Genomic DNA, 24,373 nt, shown 5'->3' with positions numbered 1-24,373 from the left:
CTGCAACACCACAGATAGAAAAAAGGTATTACTCATGTCTTAAAAAGAGTAAACAAGAACACAACCATAATAATCTGTTGGAGGAAATGAATTTTAGCAGGGGATTATTGGCTTATCTGCTGCTGCTTCTGAATGATTTTCTTTTTTATTCCTGCACCATCTTCAATTATTAGTCAGATGGGCAATCTCATCCAATTGAGGGTCATTCATTAGCTTGGATGCAGTGATGTGTGAGCAGAAAGAAAAATATACTTAGCACAGTTCTGCTTGTGCAAGCAATAACACAAGGGCAGTGGCAATACATAGGACCATTATATGAGCTAGGTACATAGTTTGGGGCGCCATGTGTGTTTTTAGAATAGGTTTACAGTTTTAAAGTTTTCAATTATGTATGTTAATATTACATTGTATTTATTGTTATTGGAAGCCACCCTGAACCCTGCTGTGCCAGGGAGGGTGGGGTACAAATCTAATAAATAAATATTTAAACAAAATAACTATTTGCATATGGATCAATGGAATGTGGAACAAATGCATTGTATAATTTTATTTGTTTATTAAATTGTATTAGAAGAAATACCTTGTGCTATTTCTTCCACACAATGAAAAAACAGTAGCCATATAAATTGCTTTCACTTAGCACAAGCAGACCGTAAAGAATAATTTTATTGTTGCTGCTTGTGCTAAAGGACTTGTTGCACTTGTGGAAATCTTCTGTAGGATCCAGCTCAGTGAATGGAATGTCATGATGGTATATCAATGGTGACATTACTGAGTGCAAACAAAGCCAACTGAAAGTGAAGGCAATGGTTCTTGGATCAGCCACATGGGTAATCCCAACAGATTGGGAATCACATGGTAAATAGGATAACATGTTATACAGCCAATCAGATTTGACTATGGGCTAACGTCAATCAGCAAAGACAATTCAGTGAGAGTAATCTTTCCCAAATAGGTGGGTATTATTAATCCCTTTTGAAGCCAAACAGTGGAGAAGGGACTTTTCACAGCTGCCAAACCTGTTCATTAAATGGGCTGCTCTTTTAGCTTAGCCCTAGGTTAAATTATTTCTAAAGCATATTTCTCTCAAAATGTAGTTTCTTTTTATTTCGCAATGCAGTAATGTTATATCTTAACAACATTCATAGATTTCTATTGTCGAAGGCTTTCACGGTCAGAGTTCATTGGTTCTTGTAGGTTATCCGGGCTGTGTAATCGTGGTCTTGGAATTTTCTTTCCTGACGTTTCGCCAGCAACTGTGGCAGGCATCTTCAGAGTAGTAACACTGAAGGACAGTGTCTCTAGACAGTGTCCTTCAGTGTTACTCCTCTGAAGATGCCTGCCACAGTTGCTGGCAAAACGTCAGGAAAGAAAATTCCAAGACCACGGTTACACAGCCCGATAACCTACAAGAACCAATTCATAGATTTCACTTAGAGATTTTCAAAATAGCTCAGACCACAAGAAAATATTAAACTAGTAGTGCATTAAAATGTAATCATATTGAATTATGAAATTGGATGAAAGAAATCCTCCTACTGCCTTGTTTTTTGTTTTGCTTCAACATAGTACCACTGAAAACACTTAAATGTCTGTATATGAAAATACACACATGTACAGAAGAGTTTCAATAATCTACACGTTCCATTCAAGAGCCTTCAGAATACTGTATTCACAATATGTTTCATCTTCAAAAAAAATTCCAATATTTTTCTGAAGTCCCAGAAGCATGCATATATGAAATTAAATTATGTAGAAATACAGACATATAATCATAAAAGATAATTTAAAGGGGCGGGGGAGACTAGAAATTAGTCTTTTACACAGAATATTATGTGTCCGTCATGTTTTGATGCCTTGGTTTTTATAGTTTTTGATGTCAATAGTTGCTCCACAATCTCAAACCATTGACAAAACCATTCACAAAGAATATGCATAATTGAAAAGTTTTATTTAGAAATGGCCATATAACTCCACAATTATGCTGCAGTCCTAAAATTTATTTTCTTGGAAGAAAAATTCACTAATTATTATATAATTATTAAATAATTATTTCCAAACGAAAAGGGTTCAGGTATTAGGCATACTCTTTGTGAATGGCTTTGTGAATGGTTTAAAAGACTAATTTCACTTAGGTCGTTGGTATGAAATGCTGTCAGGGCTCAGAGTGATTGTGGGCGACCTTTTCAGAAAACCAGGTCTAGTAGTAAACTGTATAAACAAGGATCACTAAAGATGTACCCATGGATGACAAATGTGTCAGTCTGAGAAAATGTTCCAAAGACATTAGGGTACCTGGAATCTTGGAGTCAGGTAGGAAGATGGAATTAGAATAAGACTGGAAGACCAGAAGACAAGAATTCAGAGAAAGCTAGCCTGATCTCGTCAGATCTCAGAAGCTAAGCAGGATCAGCCCTGGTTAGTATTTGGATGGGAGACCACCAAGAAAGTCCAGGGTTGCTATACAGAGGAAGGCACTGGCAAACCACCTCTGTTAGTCTCTTGCCTTGAAAACCCCATAAGGGGTCACCATAAGTCGGCTGCGACTTGACGGCACTTTACACACACACAGGATCCTAAACAGCAATAAAATTGTTCCACTCTATTGCCCTGCTCCTCAGAATTTATAATGTTATGCCAATCCAGATGCAGCCCTCAAGCCTTTATAAATGAACTATTACCAGATCTCTACTGGCTACGCTGTAATCTCACCCAAAGTAAATATTATCTAATGATTTCAGGCATATAAGAAGAGCAGAGCTGGAATGAATTGAACATAAATAGTGCAACATTGCCTTCACAGTTTCTCCCAGGTCTCTCAGGATTTACACTGGAAAATCCTTCTTTGCAGTTGCATTCATAAGATCCATAAGTGTTACTGCAAGATGCATTCGGAGAGCAATCTGTTTCTTCTCTGTCACATTCATCATAATCTGTTTCACAATTTAAAAAGAGAGAGAACACAACTATGCTTTAGTGGCCATAACGATTGCTGTTTAGAGGACTGGCAATAACTGGTACTTTTTCTGGTATTCGGTGCTTTCAAGAAGTTTTCCTATATGTGATTTGGTTGTACAATTTAGAATATCAAACATAGGAATCAGGTTGCTCTGGGAGGGAAGCATAATCTACATCCATTTTTCAGGGCTTGAGAAATGAGAGCAATATAATGAGACCTGGTCCATGCTTCTGTAACATCACATCTGGATTACTGCAATGTGCTATACGTGGATCTGCCCTTGAAGACAACCTGGAAACTACAACTGGTTCAGAATGTTGTCAGTGGCTAGATGCTGGGAACATATGTCGCCCATTTTGAAACAGCAACATTGACTGCCAGTCTGTTTCCAAGTACAATTCAGGTTAATGGTTATGACCTTTAAAGCCCTCCACAACTTGATACCCACATATTTGAAAGACCATTTTTTTTCATATGCCCCTGCACCAATTATAGTTGTCAGGCAGCCATCTTTCTACTTAGCTATCTTTCTACTTAGAGTGGCCCGAATGGCAACAACCAGAGCCCGGGCATTTTCTATCATGGCTCCTGCTCTGTGGAATGGGCTCCCTGAAGAGGTGAGGGGGGCCCTCCTTGGAGATCTTCAGAAGATGCTGCAAGGCCTGCTTGTTTGAGGGGGTATGAATGGCAAGCATCTTTTAAGCTGGGGAGGGGGGAGAGATTTGGAGTTTGCTACTTTATTTTGGTTTTCACTGAAAATGTTTTAACTGTTATTGTAAGCCAACTTGAACCACAAGGAAAGGCACAAGGTGTTGGAGTGAGAGCGACTAAGCATACCTGGACCTTGGGGGGCGCTAATTTACTCTAAGTGTGTACGTGTTATCTCTTGAATGGGATGCTCCTCTTTGTCTGGACCTGGGGACTGCCCTCTGACCCCTCCTCCTCCTCTCTCAGTAGCCATTGTCTCTCCCTCCTTTCCACATGGACCTGCAAGGAGGCAGACGTTTCTACACGTCTCTTCTATAGAAACAATATATCATACTTGCCCGTACGTGACGCTGGATTAGCTAGCCACTTGTATAGGGAAAATGTATTCCTTAGATTAGGCTTTCTATTTCTTTTATCAACTGCAACAAGAATGTGTACAGAATCTACTTGAATAAATGTAAGTTTTACTTTTTGCAATTTACTTCTTGGAAGGATTGGTTTTTTACTGCACTCAGTATCTCGCTTCCATGACTGGGCAAATTATTAACCAAATATATAAACCCAATACAAGGACGGACGGACGGACAGACAGACAGACAGACAGATAGATAGATATAACTTACCATGTATGGAGAGGCTGCTGTTGTCAATTATGAAACAGTGGCTGTGTTGAAAAGCATCAAGGAAAGCTCTGGAAACATTGTCTGCATCCATGTCTATTGCTAACAGTAAATCAAAGTTTACCACTATGCTTCCATTCGAAACACTTGTTATCAATAGTTTAATTGTCCCAACATCCATTTGTTGAAGAATGTAAAGGGGCAGATGATTGCGGACCTATTGAAGTGAAAAGCATGTAAATATGTGCACTGCTGATTCTTTCAGTTGTATGTTTTGATTCACGGTGAGTAAACAATTCAATGCAGAAAAAGGTGAAATCATCCTGCATCAGGCAAATAAGACAATAATCTGCAATTCTTTTAGCAAAGATCCTATAAAATGGCCGGAGTAGGAAAGTTGTTTTTTAAATTAAAACCAGAGAGAGAGGTAGGAACAGAACACTAAAATGAAGAGCTTGAAGGCTGCTTCGCATAGGCACGTACATCCCTTTACTTCTCATCACTTGATGACTCTCAGCTGAACATATGAAATTTGTGTATTGAAAAATGATGTTCCCAGAGTTGTGAGGATAAACAAAAGTTATACTTCTGCTCTTTGATTTTATACTTCCAAACCAAGACTTCAGCTGATGACTGTGCAAATGTGAATTCACCTTCATGTCACAGATTATGCAGCTGTTTATGCCCCAGATTCAAAATTACACTACACACATTAAATATACAGTAACATCCATTAAACAGTATTGTAGATTTGCTGTCTGGTTACTGAGAATGGATCAATCAGTAGGGTTTGGCCTACAGTAACACTATACGGGAAGTCAGGGCCTTTGACAAAAGGATTGTCATGGTATCGAATGGCAGTAGACTTTTCATCAATAGGAGCTAAGTGTTAGGAGATGGTCTGATGAAAAATCTGGTCCTGATTGAGGGCATGGAAAAGGTAGCCCCTCCAGCTGAGGAGAGGAGGCAGGTGGTTGTGCATGTGTAGTAACAGTACTCTGAATTGGGCTTTTTTCTCATGCGTAATGTTTCTGTCTGTTTTCTTTGTCTCACCTACTCCCAGCCTACATTTTGATTTTTGGATTGTGGTGGTCAAGCCGCTCCCTCTCCTCCCCCTATCCTGAAGACAATTTTTTTTAAAAAAATGGCATCAACATTAAAATATTGATATATTGCTTGAGCATTTAACAATAGGCTTAGCAAGTTCTCCAAATTCTCAGCTGTCTTTTTTAAAAAAGGTGTCTCTAGCCCCTTCCCTTGCAGAGCTATGCCTTTTTCCTTATATCTATCTCCATGAGGGAAGGAGACTTACTTTTTTTTTTAATGAAAGCTGGGAATTCAGAGAACCTGCTAAGCCTAGTGTTACAATGCTCTAGCGATGTATCTATATTTTGGTGCTCTTTTTTTAAAAAGGGAGGTGATGTGACGCCACTAGTGACGCCACTAGATGACGACAGCACCCTCCCTTGAAAATCCTCATTATTGAAGCCAGACTCCACAACCATGAAAAACAGAGGGAGGGCAAACATGCGGAAGAACCATGTCCGAACCGATTCCAATGTTTGTGGACTGACTGCCAAGAAAATCAGGATAAGTCAAGTATGCAGAAAAGCCTTGAGAGCAAGCTGTGAGTTGCCTGAAGGTGAAATGCCTTAGGGTACAATATCTCACCCTCTGGGGAACTGATGTGGGTTAGTGGATCTGCTGGCTTGCAGAAAAGGCCTTTTTGCTCATACCATTCTTCAGTGTTTTCTCTTCTGAAGGCATCCAAATATGGGAAGCACTTCCCCTGAAATTGTTCAACTCTTGGTCATGTCCATTTCATATAACATTGAAGCTTTGTATTAACTTACCTCAGTGAGAAACAGCTGTGTAAAATTTTGGTACTCTTCACTACTTGAATTGGTGAACCCTGAACTATAGTTCCGATTTGTTATCCTGACTGTTCCACTAAATTTTTGGGCAGCTGCAGGATTGGGAAAAAAAAAACATTAATTGGAAGTCAGACTACAGTCAGGTCAAAGTTTTCAGATAAATAGTGCTTGCTGTCTCTAAATCCTCTAATGGGAAAATAATATTTAAAAGAACGTTCAAGTAATAGAGAAAAAAAAGTTGTGTCAAGTCAGATATAAATGCTGTTTGAATCAGGATGTTCAGAATTCATGGTTGAAGAAGAAGTCTATAATTATGGTGGCTTTCCCAGTTTATATTCCGTTCCAATTGCCTTTCTGAATAAGAAGCTTGGAAAGTCATTGACATACTGAGCACCAAAACTGGGCTTAGGTTTCAAAACATTTGTCCAACCCTGACTTTTCCATCATGGATTTTTACAGAACAGGACAAAATGAGCTTCTAAAACAATTACCTGTCTTTATTTTCCGCTGTGCTGGTTTACTGTTCTTTTCACACACCTCTGTCTTGATTTTAACAGTATACAGGACCCCAGGTTCTAGTCCAGAAACAGTCAGGTTGCAGTTCTGGGTCTTAAACTCCTGTATAAGCTTTTCTCCAACAAGCAGCAGAAACAGGAAAGCAGGATCCTGTGTATAATTTGTAGTCCAGACAACCTGAAAGCCAGTACTGGTTACATTGGAAAAAACAATCCTTTCAACTGGAAAGAACACTAAGAAGAAGAAGAGAAAGGAAAATTATAACTTTAAAGGGAGGAAAACAAAGAATTACCATTCCAAAGGATCATAACACAACAACTCTAACTTTCATTAGAATGCCTTTATAATTAAACTATAGACCAGTGGAAATTAAGAGCATACCAGAAATCTCTCCTGCAAATGTTGAATTATGTTCACAGAAGACAAGCTGTTTAAATATATGGCAGCTACAGGCAAAATTAATATGATTAATAGATACATCTATTTCCAGAGTGAAAAACATCATGAACTTCTTAACCTGCTCCCTCATGATTCCTTGAAGGCCCACCACCTTGTGTTAATATAGTTTCCAACTAAGACCTCCACAGTCAGAAAGGGATTCATTCCCTTGAAAACCTCAAACTTTCATGTCATCCCAGAAGATAATTTTTGTCTCCTGAAAACTATAAAGCAGTAGCAACAGTTACCTGATTAATTCATTTATGTGGACTGAAGATATATTCGCTGTCAGCATGCACAGCATGCACATATACAGATTTGTTTTGTGCATATACCAACACTGGCTTGGATCCACCAGAAGATTCCCACATGTGCAAGGATCCTAGGTAACATTAAACATAGCATATCCCAAGCCATTTTTCTACCTGCACAACACATTGTGCAAACAATTTCTGGGCAGAATAAGATATAGGAAGGAGGGAAGGCAGCATGGTACAGCCCGATCTCGTCAGATCTCAGAAGCTAAGAAGGGTCAGCCCTGGTTAGTATTTGGATGGGAGATCACTAAGGAATACCAGGGTTGCTATGCAGAGGAAGGCACTGGCAAACCACCTGTTAGTCTCTTGCCATGAAAACCCCATAAGGGGTCGCCATAAGTCGGCTGCGACTTGACGGCACTTTACACACAAACACATAAAATATAGGAAGGAAAGCACTAGATGTTGCAGAAGATCTTGCGCAAGCAGAACTGTGCTAAGTCCATTTGCATTTTTTTTCACACATTGCTGGATCCAAGCCATTAGCCTTTTCTTTCTCCCAAATAACGTCATACAAAAAACCTATAATCAAACTGTAGTCTGTGCAGATTGCTCCTATCATTTTTCGTTCTTGTTGTTTGGACGCAGAATCAGAAGATTAAAGACAGTGGCATGTCCAGCCATGGCCAATAGGAGGAAAGACTTTTTAAAAGCAGGTTTTTCTGCATAGCGTGTGTGTGAGAGCCCCTCCGGACATTGGGCCCCACTCAAGCTATGGCCCTTCAGCCATTTTGGTACCCATGCATTTTGATGCCAATTCATGTCTGGATGGGGGACACCCACTCTATAAATCTAGGAACGATTGGGTGACATCAAGAGAAAAGGGTCATGATTAAGTCCTTAACTGTGCACTTAGATCCTATTGATTTGAATGGGTACCGAGCATATTCAGGCTTACATCCATTCCTTTGTATTTGTATGTTCCACTATCCCTGTGCCTCTCCATACTAGCTAGTTGCTTATAAGAAAAGTTCTGGGATAAAATCATACTCACCACTACAGTTTGTGGTTGGGGAGCCAATTGTGGTAGAAGACCATGACTGCTCTTCAGAAGAAGCTGGCAGCGAACGTGATTTTTTCTCTGATGAAGAGCTATTGTCTGTTCCCATTTTCTCATCAATTGTATTATTTAGAATTGTGGGGTGTTCTGTAACATACTGGGCTGAAGTTGGAACTTTCCAAGTAATTCCTTCAGGTAAGAGACCAGATGTGCTTGTTTCTCCTAATGACCCATTTCCATGAGTATAAACGGTGGTATTTGATACTGCAGGTAATATTGACAAAGAAGAGCCATGCTGATCTGGAGTAGTTGATCTCTGTTCAGCTAAGTTCTCATTTGGTGTAGTTATGCTGGCCCACTGCTCTGTTACCTGAGGTGGTGTTTCAGAGATGCTCAGCATGTTATTATTGCTGACAGACCCAGAAGTGCTGACATTCTGAGATGCTGGTGCCATTTTGTCTGTTGTGGATGTGTTTGGCTCTTGAGTGCCACTTGGCAGTACAACAGGCATAGCTGCTGCCTCACGGTTCTTAGAAGTCCTCATTTCTGCCTCATGTAGAGTACCAGCACTTGTCACAGGTAGTCCTTCAGATTCAAATATAGGTATCCTTTCTGTGACAGGATCTACAATCTCACCTGGATTACAGCATTGTTGCATATAACAAACAGAAATTTTAAAATGTATTAGATTGTTAATACCCACTATACACACAGTTATTGTTATTGGAGCCAGTGTGGTATAGCGGTTAGAGTGTAAAACTAAGATCTGGAAGACCCAGGTTCAAATCCCCACTCATGCCATGGAAGCTTGCTGGGTGACTGTGGGCCAGTAACACACTCTCAGACTAACCACCTCACAGGGTTATTGTGAGGATAAAATGGAGGAGAGGAGAATGACATAGGAGACCACATTGGGTCCGCATTGGGAAGAAAGGTGGATTATAAATGAAACAAACAAATAAATGAAATTGTATCAATAAGAATAAATGATATTTAATAATAATAAACAAGAATCAATAATAAATATGAACCAAGTACCACCCCTTCCAATATGGCAAAAAAGGTCCCCTCCACTGAAATATAAGTCTGCTAGTTACCTTCACAGTCCCTCCCAGGTCGGGAGGGATTGGCATCTGTGGTTGTCCTGCATCTGCACATATACGAACCTATTGTATTGATACATTCTGCAAAAACACAGCAGTCAGTTTCTGCTGGACGGGTACATTCATCCCAGTCTGTAAATTTAAAAAAATCCCAACATTCAATAAAACAAATTTTCACAGAGCCAAACACAACTTTACATGGAAGATCAGATTCAGCATTAAAAACCAGCCAGTGGAGGAGCATGATGTTGATTGTGCATGAAGCACTGAGAAACAGAGATGTCTAACCATCATCCCCACCCCACTCCAGCAAGGTTTCCCTGACAGAGATCACTCTCTAGCTTAGCCTGAAGGCTGTGTCTTTTTATTCTTTTTTTCTTTTTGGTTAATAGAGCTGATGAGATCATCTATCACAGAAACTTAGCCTTCGTGCCATGGCCTCATTTCAAATTGCCATCCTACTAAGGTTGCCAACCTTCAGTTGGTGGCTGGAGATCTCCCACTATTATAACTGATCTCCAGGCAACAGAGATCAGGTCCCCCGGAGAAAAGAAGGTGGACTCATTATGCCCCCATTGATGTCCCTCCACTCACCAAACCCCACCCTCCTCAGGCTCCACCCCCAAAATCTCCAGGTATTTCCTAACCTGGACCTGGCACCCCTACATCCTACCCATCTAGTATTACAGAAAACATCAGGAGGTCACGTATCTTCTTCCTTCTGTTGTCTGGATATTAGTTCTAATGCCAGACCTTCAGGCCCCAGCTAGAGGTTGGCTACCTTAGCATTTATACCAGTTACATGTATTTTAACTTATGCTGGAATAAATTTAGTTAAATACTAACTGTTTTATTTAAATGTATGTAAACAGTTTCAGTAGCAGATGAGAATCAAGAGTTTGAACTGAAGGCTTCACAGAAATGGCACGTTGTGAAGAGGGACTGGCCTGTGTTATAGTTTTAACTGTATTTTAAATTCCTCAAACATTTTAATTTTTTTATGTTCGCTGCCTTTTGGACCCTGATTGGGTAGAAATGCAGCATTAACAATGTTTTAAATAAATAAATAAATAAATAAATAAATAAATAAATGTGAGGGGAATGGCATCATGCAGGTATTTGGGGAGGCAGTTCCAGGCATAAGAGGCAGTGAGAAAAAAGTGAGAAAAGGTGGAGTCATTTGAAAAAACAAAAGACCTGCAGATGGCCGAGAACGGTGGCGCTGGAGGAACAAAGTTTTGGTACTTTGGCATTCTACGGTTCACCACAAAGGGGAAAAATATTTAGATCACAGTGTTGGAGTGGGGGGATGGATTGTGCAAGCAATCTAAGATTCACGTATGACTACATAAGGTCCATATACTGTGCACCAACTTATGCAACTTTATATGCTGCCTCCTTGGTATATCTTTTCTGGCTTTGTCAGGATTTTAAAAAACATTTTACATATTAGAGATATTTCTTGCCTTCTGGTACTAATTTATTAATAAATACTAGGTGTTTGCTACTGGGGGAAAAAGAGATATTTCTTAGGGTTTTTCCTGTCCTTTCCAAATGAGAAATTCTTTGCTAAGTTCTACATTCCATGACTTCAAATAATATCACTCTTGCACAATTCAAATTCCTTAGTATCTCAGATCCTAACAGCTGAATAAGCACAAAAAGCAGGTTTGAAATGTGGCAGATATGGTTCTATCTATTCTATCGGTTTTCCTTGTCTACATAGGTCTGCACCTGCTCCTGTTTGAAATGCATCACAATGTACATACATAAAATGGGTTCCCTATATAAACAGGAAGTGTAGAAACAGTGCCTGTGGCATGACAATACAGGAGGGGGAACAAGAGCAGGTGCAGCACTGGGAAAAACCTTACAATTAAACTGCAACAAGAATTATCTTCAAGAACAGGCTGCAAACTAGAGAGTAAAATTAAATATTTAGGTATTTGGATCACTAAGTGTAGTATAAATTTATACCAAAATAATTATGTGAAAATATGGGGGAAAAATTAAAAAGACCTAATAAGTTGGGGAAAGTTACCAATATCATGGCTAGGAAGAATTGCCATAATAAAGATGATGGTTCTTCAAAAGATGTTGTTCCTGTTTCAGAATTTTCCAATTTTGAAAGGAACTAAGATTTTCCAACAGTGGAAAAAGGTGTTGGTGAATTTCATCTGGGGTAATAGCAGACATATAATCTCTTATAAAAATCTTACAGATGCCAAAGATAGAGGGGGTTTGGCGCTCCCTGATTTAAGATGGTATTATGAAGCGACTTGTTTTGTCTGGTTAAGACAATGGATTACATTAGAAAACCCCAGATTATTAGATTTAGAAGGATATAATATGATATTTGGTTGGCACGCGTATATATGGTATGATAAAGATAGGGTGAATAAAGATTTTAAGCATCATATTATAAGAGCGAGTCTATTACAAGTTTGGAAGAGATATAAGAGAGGTTTTGAATCCAAAACTCCAGGATGGCTTAGACCCCTGGAGGCTTTTTCAAGAAGAGGTCCAAATATGGACCCTCATTGTAAGACTTATAGGGAATATGTACAGTATGAAAACAGCCAATAGAAATTAAAGAGTAAGGAAGAATTAGGTATTTTAGATTGGTTTAAATATTTCCAATGAAATGATATATTTCAAAAAGATCAAAGGTTAGGGTTTATAGAAAAGAAATCAACTTTGGAGATAATATTAGAATCGGAAAATAAAGGTTTGATCTCCAAAATGTATCAACTGATATTAGATTACAACCTAGAACAAGAGAGAGTTAAAAAGGTCATGAAAGCATGGGCAACAGATATAGGACATAATATTCATCTGGAAGATTGGGAAAGACTTTGGAAAAAAGAATTTAAATTTACAATTGCTAGTAGTATAAGAGAGAATATGTACAAGATGTTTTACAGATGGTATATAACCCCAGAGATACTGGCCAAAATTGACAAATCTATTTCTGACAAATGTTGGAGATGTAAAGAACAAAAGGGCACATTTTTCCATGCTTGGTGGAGCTGTAAATTAGTTTTAAAAAATTGGGAAAAGGTTATAAGAGAAACTAACAATTTGATTTACGGGAACATAAAACTGGAACCGGAACTCTGCCTAATAGGCCTGTTACCAAAAGGAATGGAGAAGGCAGACAAGATAATTTGCCATTATAGTTTTGTGGCTGCAAGAATAACAATAGCTAAAACCTGGAAGGGAGAAACTAGGCTTCTTTTAAAGGACTGGAGAGATAAAATATTTTATTTTGTACAAATGGCCAAATTAACTAATAGTCTACATGGAAATGATGTAGAAGAGTTTAAAAGAGACTGGCATAAGACCTTTGTACACTGGGCTAACACGGCAAAGATTGATTTTACGGAGATTGTGAAAGAGTTGTAAATAAAATATTGTAGTAAAGGGCAACTAAATAAATAATGGATTATATAAAGCTAAGGGGTACTTCTCCAGAAGTCACAATGGGGGGTGGGCGGGCACATAACACGAGGGAGGGAAAGGGACTCTCACTTTCAATTTTATATTACCTTTCGTTTTTCTGTTAATTTGTTTTAATTTTGTTTAAATCTTTTTTTCTTTTTCTTGTAATTTCTCTATTGTTAAATTTTTTCTTGTCAATAAAAATTCTATTTTTAAAAAATCCTCTTTACCAATAATCATCATTCCTGAATAAAGATTGCTATTAATCCAAAAAAAAAAAAAGAGCACGTGCAGCACTGGGAAGGGGTGAGTCATGATGGCAGAAGTCGCAAATGGGGAGGGTAGTCCCTCACAAAACCTCTCAGCCAGGGGTCCCCAAGGTGACGCTCGTGGGCACCATGGTGCCCACTGACACCTTTCCTGGTGCCCACCAAGTGTTTTTTAGGAAGTTAGGGTTGCCAACCTCCAGGTAGTACCTGGAGATCTCCTGCTATTACAATTAATCTCCAGCCGATAGAGATCAGTTCCCCTGGAGAAAATGGGAGTGTTGGCAATTGGACTCAATGGCATTGAAGTCCCTCCCCTCCCCAAACCCTCCAATCCTCAGGCTCCCCCCCAAAACCTCCCGCAGGTGGTGAAGAGGGATCTGGCAACCCTACAGGGAGTGGGCGGGGCCAGGTAGGGCTTTTGCCCAGCAAGGCTGCTGATTGACTGCTGGAGATTTGACCAGCTGTGCAGATTTTGTTCAATGTTGCTTTAGCAGCAGCTGCCACCTCAGCACAAGGATCTTCACTGTGTGACTGAAGGTAAGCAACAGCAGCCATTTTGGGGCTGGCTCTGCCTCTGGCAACAGCTGTACCCACCATGCCATGTCACAATTCCAAAGGTGCCCGTAGACTCAAAAAGGTTGGGGACCCCTGCTCTAGGCCTTCAGAAGGGGCTGTTGAGAAGCACAGAGGCACTACGGCAGGAGCTGCAGGAGCCGGAGAAACATCCACTTTCCACTCATAGTTCTTAAGATCCAACTCACTGTAAGACTTATTCACAATTTACACGATTTTCCTCTGCAACGTATTTCCATAACTCATGTAACTGAGTTATCAAATCAAGCAGCCTACCTTCCACTACAGAGCTCCGTGGGTCAACATGAAGGACAGAACTTTTGTGAAGGGACGAAACCATGGGGTCAAACACAGACAAGTCTTTTGGAAATTGGGGGTCTTCTATTATCATTTTTAGCCTCACAATAATACTTCCAGCTTTAATAGAGTCCGTTTGTACTTTCAGTTTCCCCATCTTGTACAATGCAAACATATTTGTAGGAAACGATTTTTCAATCTGAAAACAAATGAGAGAAATATTACTATTCCAGCATCTAAGTAGACATGCATTGCATTTAATTCTCCTTGACTTGTCTTCATTTTCATATTCATTATTAGAATATTAGTTCTTTTTTGTTTCATATGTTTGTATTGTGAACCTTTTAATTTCTCCCATTTTGTTACCAGCGTTCCTGATTTGTTTCTTTTCTGCTATTTATATGATACTTTTACACTACTGACACAAAACAGGCATCAGTTAGCAATAATTGTATCATAAGTATGACAGATGATTGCTAAGGATAAAATTACAGTCACCTTTGAACTACTCAAGTAGCCAGGATTATCAATGCGGAAAAGTGTATTCACAAAATTCACAAAAAAAATCTCTAAAATAGAGTGATTAAGTTAGGTATTTTCAAGCAGCCTGGCCCTTGCATTAATTCAGCAGTGTCTACCTTAGTACCTTTCAATGCCTCACACTGAAAAGAAAGGTAACAATTTAGTAGGAATAGTGCATAAATTAATAGTGAATTAACAATGAACCCAGTAAAAGCATTCTAATTCATATGTGCCTCTTTCCATGTGATTACCTTTCATGAATACAGAATCTGAAGTCCACAGAGTTATCCTGACAGGATGAATACAGCGCCAGCTCTGGGTTGGGAAATACCTGGAGATTTGGGAGTGGAGCCTAAGGAGGGCAGAATTGGGGAGGGGAGGGACTTCCATGAAGTATAATGCCATAGAGTCCAATTGCCAAAGCAACCATTTTCTCCAGGGGAACTGATCAGTTGTAATAGTGGGAGATCTCCAGCCACCACCTGGAGGTTGGCAACCTTGAGGTTAAATGAAATTCTGTATTGCACAGATAGAAGCCAACATTTAAAGGCCATGAAGAAATGTACTTCTAAGTTCTGCATAATAACACATTTTTACTTTTTGTATTTACATAGGTCTTATTATCTGATCCAGCACTCCATCAATTGCGTGGGGCTTCCAAAACACAGAGGGAGCTCATCTACCCACTAGGCTTGCCAGTTTTTTAACAGAGCGGTGTAGCTGTGGCTTGAACAGTGGCCAGAAATGGATAGATAATAAATGTTGCATGCTGTAAAAAGCTTCAGCCGCCGATGCCTGCCCATCAGGCTGTTGGTAGAGGCACAAGACAAGGCCAGAGAGGTTGCCAAGGGTTTCAGCTTCTGATTTAATGGAAGTAACAGATCTGTGGATCTAATGGGGAAACCTGCATACCCAGGAACTGTGTGACAGCACAGCTGTTTTAAAAACTGAGTGTTCATCTCTAGTAGTGGCAAAAAACAAAAGGTGCTTTTTGAAACTTCTTAGGCCAATTTTCTATTCAGTCACATTGTTTATTAAGAATTGGTACATGATAAACTGTTGCATCATGTAAAGCTTAATTCATGGTTTCACATGGGTAAAAGTTTTAGCCTTACCTCTGTCATCAAAATGCTGAAAAATCTCTGGTATTCTCTGGTGCTTGTGTTTAAGAACTGCTCGGTGAAGTTATAGTTCAGGATCCTTATTGTAATACCAAATATCAAAGCATCTAAAAGGCACAATATTAAAAGAGTGATACAGTGGATCAGATGGATTAATCAAGCCACAAATGTTATATCATTAGAATAAAATATTAATCTATACTATGAGGGAAATTTAACCATTAAGATAAAAGACGTTACATCTATGTAAATCTATGTTGCTTCCTCAAAGGGGGTTGAAAGGAGGTGCTATAATACAATTGAAGGCCTTATCAAGAATATGAACATGGTATTAGGGACAATCTGGTGAAGTAGGATCAATTAAATCCAAATTAGGAAGTCTTATATAGGGATAATGTTACCTAGCCCAAAAATAGAACATTTGCATCCAACTGTTATTTAATTTCAAATCACTAAAGATCATTGCCAGCAAAATAGGATTGAGGTGGAATGGGGAGACATGGATGCCTGTTAAAGGGAGGACAGCACTTGTAAGATGATAGGTACCAGTCTTCACATTTCTATGTGATACAATGTTTTTATCACAAGCTTCATAGCTGATCTTCACAATGTACATTACGCCTGCTTCCAGTCCAAACACATCCAGTGTCATATTGGTAGTTTCCATTCCTTGAATCAACTCCTTGCCTTTGTACACTTCTACTTGGAAGGTATGGTTCAGCAAAGGCTCTACGCTCCAAGACACTTCAAAACTGCTGTGAGTAACACTGAAGATCCTGTGTTCCTTAATGGCCGAGGGAACTGCAATAGCATACACAAGAGACTTATCACAACAGAAAAGCACATTTACTTAAAGGAATAATTTGAATTATTTATGGTGCATTTACAGCCCATTCCTGAGCTGGGAGGGCAAAAGTCCTCAGGAGGCACACAAGGGCCGGCGCTGGCATCCAGTTGCTTGCACCAGCGTCCGTGCCGCTTGCGCCGGTGTCCATGCTGCTTGTGCCACAAAGAGTGGCACAGATGCCGACATTGGGATGCTCACGCTGGCCTCCCTGCACTGCCGCGGCAGTGCTGCCTCCAGCCACAGGCTCCACCCTCTCCCTCAGCAATGGGCTGCCCGACAGATAAAGTGTCCTTTTGATAAAAGAGTTTACTCTCTAGCTATGATGTGAATCCTATTTATTCATCCTTTCACATTTTAGCATCTCCAGTCTCAGAGGCTCTAAGCAGGTTACACTCAACCCCTCTCTTAACACTGTATACACATAGAATAAAATAGTACATGAGTTATAAATCATTCATTTTCCTTTTATGCTGGTATTTTTAATTTTGTTTTGTCAACAATTCTCTGTGTAATACAAGCCTCCTAAGAAGGCACAGACAGTTACTAGAAAATACCACCCATTGTGGCCCAGGCTAGCCTTATCTCATCAGATCTCAGAAGCTAAGCAGGGTCAGCCCTGGTTAGTATTTGGATGGGAGACCACCAAGGAATACCAGGGCTGCTGTGCAGAGGAAGGCCCTGGCAAACCACCTCTGTTAGTCTCTTGCCATGAAAACCCCAAAAAGGGGTCGGCATAAGTCGGCTGCGACTTGACGGCACTTTACACACACACACACATTTATAGTCCACCTTTGTTAAAAAGACTCAAGAACACAAGTGTGTTCACCAGTCCTTAATAGCCTTAATCCCAATCTAGAAGATTACATGTTCTCCTTCATGCATTTGTGGTCTATGGAGTTGCCCTTGAAGACGGTTTCGAAGCTACCGTTGGTACAGGATGCTGCAACCAGAATATTGACTAGAATGGGTTGTAAGGACCATATTACTCCAGTCTTCTTCCAGCTACAATCGCTCCCAATTAGTTTCTGGGCCATATCCAAGGGGCTGGTATTGACCTTTAAAGCCCTACATGGTTTGGGGCCCACATACCGTAAGGACTGCCTTCTCCCAAATGAACTTGCCTGTCCTCTCTTGTCATCTTTGGAGGCCCTGCTTTGGGTACCCCCCCCATCTGTGGATAGATGGGTGGCAACCCAAGAAAGGGCCTTCTCTGTCATGGCACCAAATCTTTGAAATTCCTTCCCCAGGAAGATTTGACTGTCTCCCTCTAGAATTGTCTCCTGTTATTGGCCCTTCTCTCTGGTTATGGTGTTAAGTGTATTTTATTAAATTGTTTTATATATACTTTATTTTAAATGCGGTTTTAATGTTGAAATGTTTTACTGTTTTGTTGTTTGCCACCTTGGGTGGAAGGGTGGCACAGAAATGTTTAAAATAAATAAATGGAATGAAACTGGGAACTCAAGTGAACTGTCCCATTCAATTCAATCGGGTGTCAGCTTAGCACACACATAGTGGTGGGTAGGTAAAAATTGCCCTCACATTGTATTTTTTAAAAAATGTTTTCTATTACCACCTTTCTCCTGAGCATCTCAGGACCCAAGGCAGTGTAGAAAAAATTGATAAAACAAACATTAAACCAACAAATATAAAAATGTTTAATACCAATCTAAAAACACCCTGTGCCTCTCCAGCAGGGTATTTCCCCTTTGCCCAGGCTGGTGTAAAAGCTCTCTGAAACGGCTCTGTTCTTCAGCCTCACCAGAAATTCAAAAGGGTAGGTGCCCCCCAGCCTCTTCTGGGAGATTATTCCTGAGGCATGGGGAAGCCATTGAAAAGGCTTGAGCCCAGAGTTTTGCTGAAATTCAGTGCAATTCAAAGGGGGTTACTTACAGCATCGACCAGGAAAATTCCCCCAAGCCTGTGAAACTGCTGTATGAGTTCCATGAGCTGCGCCACCAGCTATGCTGGTGTAAGTTGGCACCGGCAAAAGGGGGCATTCCCAGGGCAAAAAAGCTCAAGGAGCTGACTAATGTCAGCCCCGCCCCCAGGATCACCCCCTTTGGCGCCAGCTCAAGCCCCTGCGCTGGAAGTACACTGCCGTAGCGGCTGCACTGAATCCCATCCATGGCGCTGCTGTGCCACTCCCTGGCACCAGCTGAAGTGGCCTGGTGCCGGCAAAAATGCCCCTTTGGACGGCACTTAGGATTGCACTGTTAGTCTTAGACAATGAAGGAACTGATCACTGACCTTGCTGAGAAGAAAGAAACTCCTGCATAAGAACATGGAGGGTCCTTCCAGTATGTGGGATCCAGGTCATGAAGGACTTTAAAAGTGAGCCCCAACGCCTTGCACTGGGTCTGGAAGCGAATCAGCTGCCAGTGATGGGACCTCCGAATAAGAGTGACATGGTCCCGCTGGCTACCCCGAGATAACAAATAGGCTGCTGCATTTACACCAACCACAGTTTCCAAATTGTCTTCAAGGGTAGCCCCATGTAGAGTAAATTACAGTAATCTTGCCTCAAGGCTGCTGAAGCATAGATCAGTATGGCCAGATCAGGTATCTGCAAATGGGAGCCAACTTCCTAACTAGAATGTTTTGCTGTTTCTTGAATAGGAGACCTGTTTCTCGAATAGGAGAGCAGGATCCAGCAAGACTCCCAAGCTCTTAACAAAGTCTTTCAGCAAAGGCTGCACAACATTGATGGCAGGAAGAACAACCCTGTTTAATGCAGTGGCCCTTCCAGCCAGCATCACCTCTGTCTTAACTGGATTCAACTTCTCCCTCAGCCACTTCACTACTGCATTCAGGCAGTAGGCCAGAACAGAGACAACAGCAGCTGGGGGCTTATTTAGAGTAATATTTAGCTTGGTGTCATCAGCATATGAATGGCAACCTACTCCAAACTTTCAGACAATTTCATTAAGGGGCTTTATACAGGTAGTAAACAACAAGGGCGATAACAGTGTGTCGGGGTACCCCTTCCCATATCAACTCCTAAGGGTGAGAGTGTGCAAAGCACCCTGTCAGGATTGTATTTGTTTACAAAAGTGTGCCCCATGCCCCTTATGCCCCAGGATGGCTTCCATGTGCATGGGGGAATTGTGGGGTTCATTGCTGTTGGCCCTGAGGGTTGAATGGTCAGGGTAACAGCTGACCTTTCAGATTGCTTAGGGGCACAGTCATGAAAAGTGAACAAGAGAGCCTCAGAGTGGCTGCTTTTGCCTTGGGACTAAACCTGTTTGGGGAATAGTACCGCCTGCCTGTGAGCCTTCTTGCTACTGATCTGTTCAATCTATATATTTGTAAATAGAAATATACTACAAAACACTGTAAGTTTCCTTGGCTATGTCCTCCAAAAGAAACTGTCCACAAAATCTTTTTAGTTTCAATGGTGCTTAATGTGTATGCAACAAAATAACCCAGCAACTGGTTCTGGAATGATTGTCCCTATAAAGCTGCCCTGGAGCTTTGTATTACTCAGGGAAAGAGGGGGGAAAATGTATTACTACATCTGAAAAAGACACAAGAATAGCAAGTTCCACAAACCACATAGGAACCGAATGGTTGTTACTTTCCACACAATTTATTAAAAATACACTCCTAGATCATTTTTTTAAATTAGAAAAGTAGTTCTTAGATTAAGCAGCATTCTTGTCCAAATAGATCCATAGAGTATTGTCAACAAATTAATATGTCTGCATTTCTAGATTAAATGTATATGCTCTCTATCTGTGTATGCATGCATGTGTATACATGCACACATGTGTATTTTAAGGAAGAAGAAGAAGAAGAGTTGGTTTTTATATGCCGACTTTCTCTACCGCTTAAGGCAGAATCAAACTGGCTGTCAGCTCTAGTCCCATGATAATCCCATAAACAGACATCTGTAGAAGCTAAGAGTCAAATGGACACTAATGAAAACTATAAGCACGGTACAGGGCATATATGAAAGAGCATAGGGCAAATCAGGGTAGAGCTGGATGGCATGGCAAACCCCTCCCAGGAGCTGTCAGGGAGGTAGGATTCTACCAGCATTCCCACAGAGTCCAGTCAAAACACATTGTTTGCAGGGCTAGAGCTGGCCTTGGCCAGCACCTGGAGAAACCACAACATCCTTTTCTCAGGCCATGCCTGACATTGGCTTACAATCACCTTCCCCTCCCCTCCCCACAACAGACACCCTGTGAGGTAGTGGGGCTGAGAGAGCATGACTGTCCCAAGGTCACCCAGCTGGCTTCATGTGTAGGAGTGGGGAATCAAACCTGGTTCTCCAGATCAGAGTCCACTACTCCAAACCACCGCTCTTAACCACTATACCACGCTGTGGTGTAATCTCAATGACCTGGATGGCCCAGGCTAGCCCAATCTTGTTAGATCTCAGCTAAGAAGGTCACCCCTGGTTAGTATTTGGATGGGAGACCACCAAGGAATACCAAGGTTGTTATGCAGAGGAAGGCAATGGCAAACCACCTCTGTTAGTCCCGTCTTGAAAAAACTCTAATGGGTTGCCATAAATTGGCTGTGACTTGACAGCACTTTATACAATCACAATAACGCAGAATTCTGAGATCTGTGATTCAAACATTATTAATAACTTCATAGGGTTATAATTAAACTGCATAAAAGCTGTTTACCATGTTTCAGAAAGAGATAAATATTCAACAGTTTCATTTTATTCATTCATACAAATATAGATCTCCTGGGTGAGTGTGCTAAAAGAAATGGCTACATTTACAACAAGCAATTACACAAGCTCTTAAGACTATATGGGTAGCAACAAACAATTCATAACATACATCAGCTAGTGAACTTCATTTGTAGAAACCTAACATTTCCCAAAGAACATTTTGTTGGAGTAAGATGTCCCCAAGGGAATATATTGTGCTCTGTGTTGAAGGCTAATCTGTTTTTAAATGGCCACACATAACATGCTGAATTAAAAGTTTCACATGCTAACACAAAGGTAAGATTCTTCAGTAGCACACTTTGGAAATACCTTAAATATAAAGTCCGTGTGTTGCTGAACTACAGTATAAGAGCCTGTTGAAACATTCCCCAGGCTGAGTACCACATGGACTTCCACAATGAAACAACTTGAAAAAATTGGAAAGAGCTTCACCATCCTTATCTTACTCATCCTCACAACAACTTATGGCTGTTAGAGCCAGCGGCACTTCTTGTCCCCTCAACCACCATATCAGTGCCAGTTCACAGATACATATTTGCTAACAATAACATCAAGTGATGATTTATATGTGTAAAATATGTCATGACAGAAAATGTGTTCATGTCACCAAATTCAATTATTTTTCAGTGAAGCCTGTTCACACATTCAGCTGCCTGTCATTAAGCCTGAAGCAGGTGGGTGATGAAAAATCAAGTGAACTACAAGCATATGTGAATCCATCCTCAGAGGACCTGATAAATCTGCATTCAAAATAGTTCCCATTGTACTTAAACGGAAGTAAACTGTTCTGGGGAAAAGGAGTTCTGCAGTGGTTGGCAGGTTCTTTTCAACAGCCCTGCTGTCACTGTAGACATGACAGCTCCAACAGTCCTCAGGATAGATATAAAATGTCTTTCTATGTGTGTTTTGGATATATTTCCTGTTTACAAGGTGCACAGAGTATACACAAAACAGATTTAAAATCAAAGAAGGTTTTAAAAAGAAATGATAACTTACGGCATTTAGAATCTATTGATCTGCCATTTTTTCGTGATGCACATGTTAAATTCGTCACCTGAGCAGAAGTATTGCTAGTTTTAAACAGAATATTTGCTGAATCTAAGACTTTGGAAAGAAAGGAAGAAATTTAGTATTCTTATAACTTTGCTTCTTTAAAAATGGTTCCTTTAACTGTACAGTGAATATTAAAACAATGATGACCTCATTTAACATTTTTTGAATGAAAGTTTGTCTTACAAAAGAGAAATTATTGACATTTATTTTACTTCTCAGACTGGTCAGCTATATTTAAGCATAAACGCTGATAAACATATTTGATTTGAGGTAATCTTTTGTTTATGCAGTCTCTGGCAAGCGCCGGTAATCATGGAACGCCTGAGTCTGAATGCAGTAGCCGTTGGAAGTGAAGGCAGTAAAATGCAGGCATGCCTTTTCAATGGTGGTGCCCACTCTGTGGAATGTATTATTTTGTCCACATACAGCTAATGCAGGCATTACATTTTTTAAGGTTTTCCATTTATTTTAGTCTAAGTTTAAATAAAAATGTGGTTTGTAGGAAGATTGCAGTGAAAATGCATCTTGGCAATCCCCACAATTTTCCATATATTTTCATTTTAGACATTACATAGATCATGCCAACAGACCACTTGTGAGCAGTTATGTGTGTGTGGAGTGCCGTCAAGTCGCAGCCGACTTATGGCGACCCCTTTTTGGGGGGGTTTTCATGGCAAGAGACTAACAGAGGTGGTTTGCCAGTGCCTTCCTCTGCACAGCAACCCTGGTATTCCTTGGTGGTCTCCCATCCAAATACTAACCAGGGCTGATCCTGCTTAGCTTCTGAGATCTGACGAGATCAGCCTAGCCTGGGCCATCCAGGTCAGGGTCAGGTGAGCAGTTACTTAGGTTTTTTTTATTACACCTACACTTGCTTTGTGTCAGTATCACTTCACCCCGCAAAGGGCTTTTGGAGCAATAGGTTGTTATGTTTTAAAATTTCTCCTGCTCTTTTGCATTTCAGTTATATATATTTTAGTTATATATATTCCCTAGGGCAGCCAGCACGGGGCTAGCAACCAGCGGGAGACTTACTGGGGGGCGGGGAGCAAACCTGGCTGGCGATGTCATGATGTCACAACTCTGACATTGGTTCCAGTCATGCCAAAAGTGAAGTCAGCACATCAGGATGCTGACAATCGCCTCCCCCCTCCCCCCCCCGTTTTTCTCCTGTGCATTTATTTGGCTTTAAACTGATTTTATTGTGAATTACACTCAGCTGATGCCCACCTACTGGTCTTCCCCAGCACAAGAGGTGCCCGGCTGTCCTCAACCAGAATCAGAGTTTTTTTGGTCTTGGCCCTGGCCTTAGGGTTGCCAGGCCCTGTGGGACCTATTGCAGTTCTGCAAGGCCTGTATGACCGAGATGTTCCCCCAGGCCTATGGTTGAGGGCAGTAACGGTTTACCTCGAAGCTGGCCTCCCTACCTCCTCCTACACTCTTCCTACCATCCTAGCGGGGAGCCTGATTGCCTTTCAGGTCAGCCAAAGTCCTGCTGGTTAAAATTGAGCACCATTGATGTTGTTTTTAATGTGGAATTATCGGTTTTAAATTAATTATTGTATTGAATCGATTGTTTTATTATATATTTAGACCACTGTGCAGATTGTATTATGCCAATAAAGGTCTCCTGATTTCCTGATTTTTTTTTAGACCACTGATGTTAGCCGCCCTGAGCAAGGCTTCGGCTGGGATAGAGGGCAGGATAAAAAAACTGAATCTAAATCTAAAATAAATAAATTACTTCAAGAGCTTGTTTTATTTTATTTACAAAATGTATATCCCACCTTTCTGCCTTCATCAAATACACCAAGGCTGCTAACAGATTAAAAATACATTAGTAAAACCAAAAGTAAACCACATACACAAACACTAGAAGGAAATAATTAAGACATGTTTCAGGAAGGAAGGATCCCTGAGGGAATGCCAGATGAAACAAGGAAGTCTTTATCTGCTGGTGGGAGGCTGTTATGTCCACAAGGGCAGGATACAAATTTTAGAAATAAAGCACATTTGACCAGT

The 24,373-nt window shown here is 40.6% G+C and overlaps 1 protein-coding gene across 1 annotated transcript in view; it reads right to left on the bottom strand.

Moving 5' to 3' along the window:
- The window catches only part of UMODL1 (uromodulin like 1), a 76,067-nt gene that overhangs the window by 10,996 nt on the left and 40,698 nt on the right, over positions 1 to 24,373 (bottom strand). Inside the window, exons 6-15 of the mRNA XM_056858408.1 lie at positions 22,295 to 22,402; positions 16,305 to 16,559; positions 15,753 to 15,865; positions 14,095 to 14,314; positions 9,530 to 9,667; positions 8,427 to 9,068; positions 6,653 to 6,910; positions 6,141 to 6,253; positions 4,291 to 4,504; positions 2,796 to 2,933 (exon numbers count right to left, since the gene is read on the bottom strand). Coding sequence (XP_056714386.1) covers positions 2,796 to 2,933; positions 4,291 to 4,504; positions 6,141 to 6,253; positions 6,653 to 6,910; positions 8,427 to 9,068; positions 9,530 to 9,667; positions 14,095 to 14,314; positions 15,753 to 15,865; positions 16,305 to 16,559; positions 22,295 to 22,402 — 2,199 coding nt within the window. The remainder of the gene's footprint in view (positions 1 to 2,795; positions 2,934 to 4,290; positions 4,505 to 6,140; positions 6,254 to 6,652; positions 6,911 to 8,426; positions 9,069 to 9,529; positions 9,668 to 14,094; positions 14,315 to 15,752; positions 15,866 to 16,304; positions 16,560 to 22,294; positions 22,403 to 24,373) is intronic.

This window comes from Euleptes europaea, chromosome 12 (genome assembly GCF_029931775.1).
Source record: "Euleptes europaea isolate rEulEur1 chromosome 12, rEulEur1.hap1, whole genome shotgun sequence".
Lineage (NCBI taxonomy): Eukaryota > Metazoa > Chordata > Lepidosauria > Squamata > Sphaerodactylidae > Euleptes > Euleptes europaea.
The sequence above is the reverse complement of the archived record's forward strand: the minus strand, read 5'-3'. Positions and strand labels throughout refer to the sequence as shown.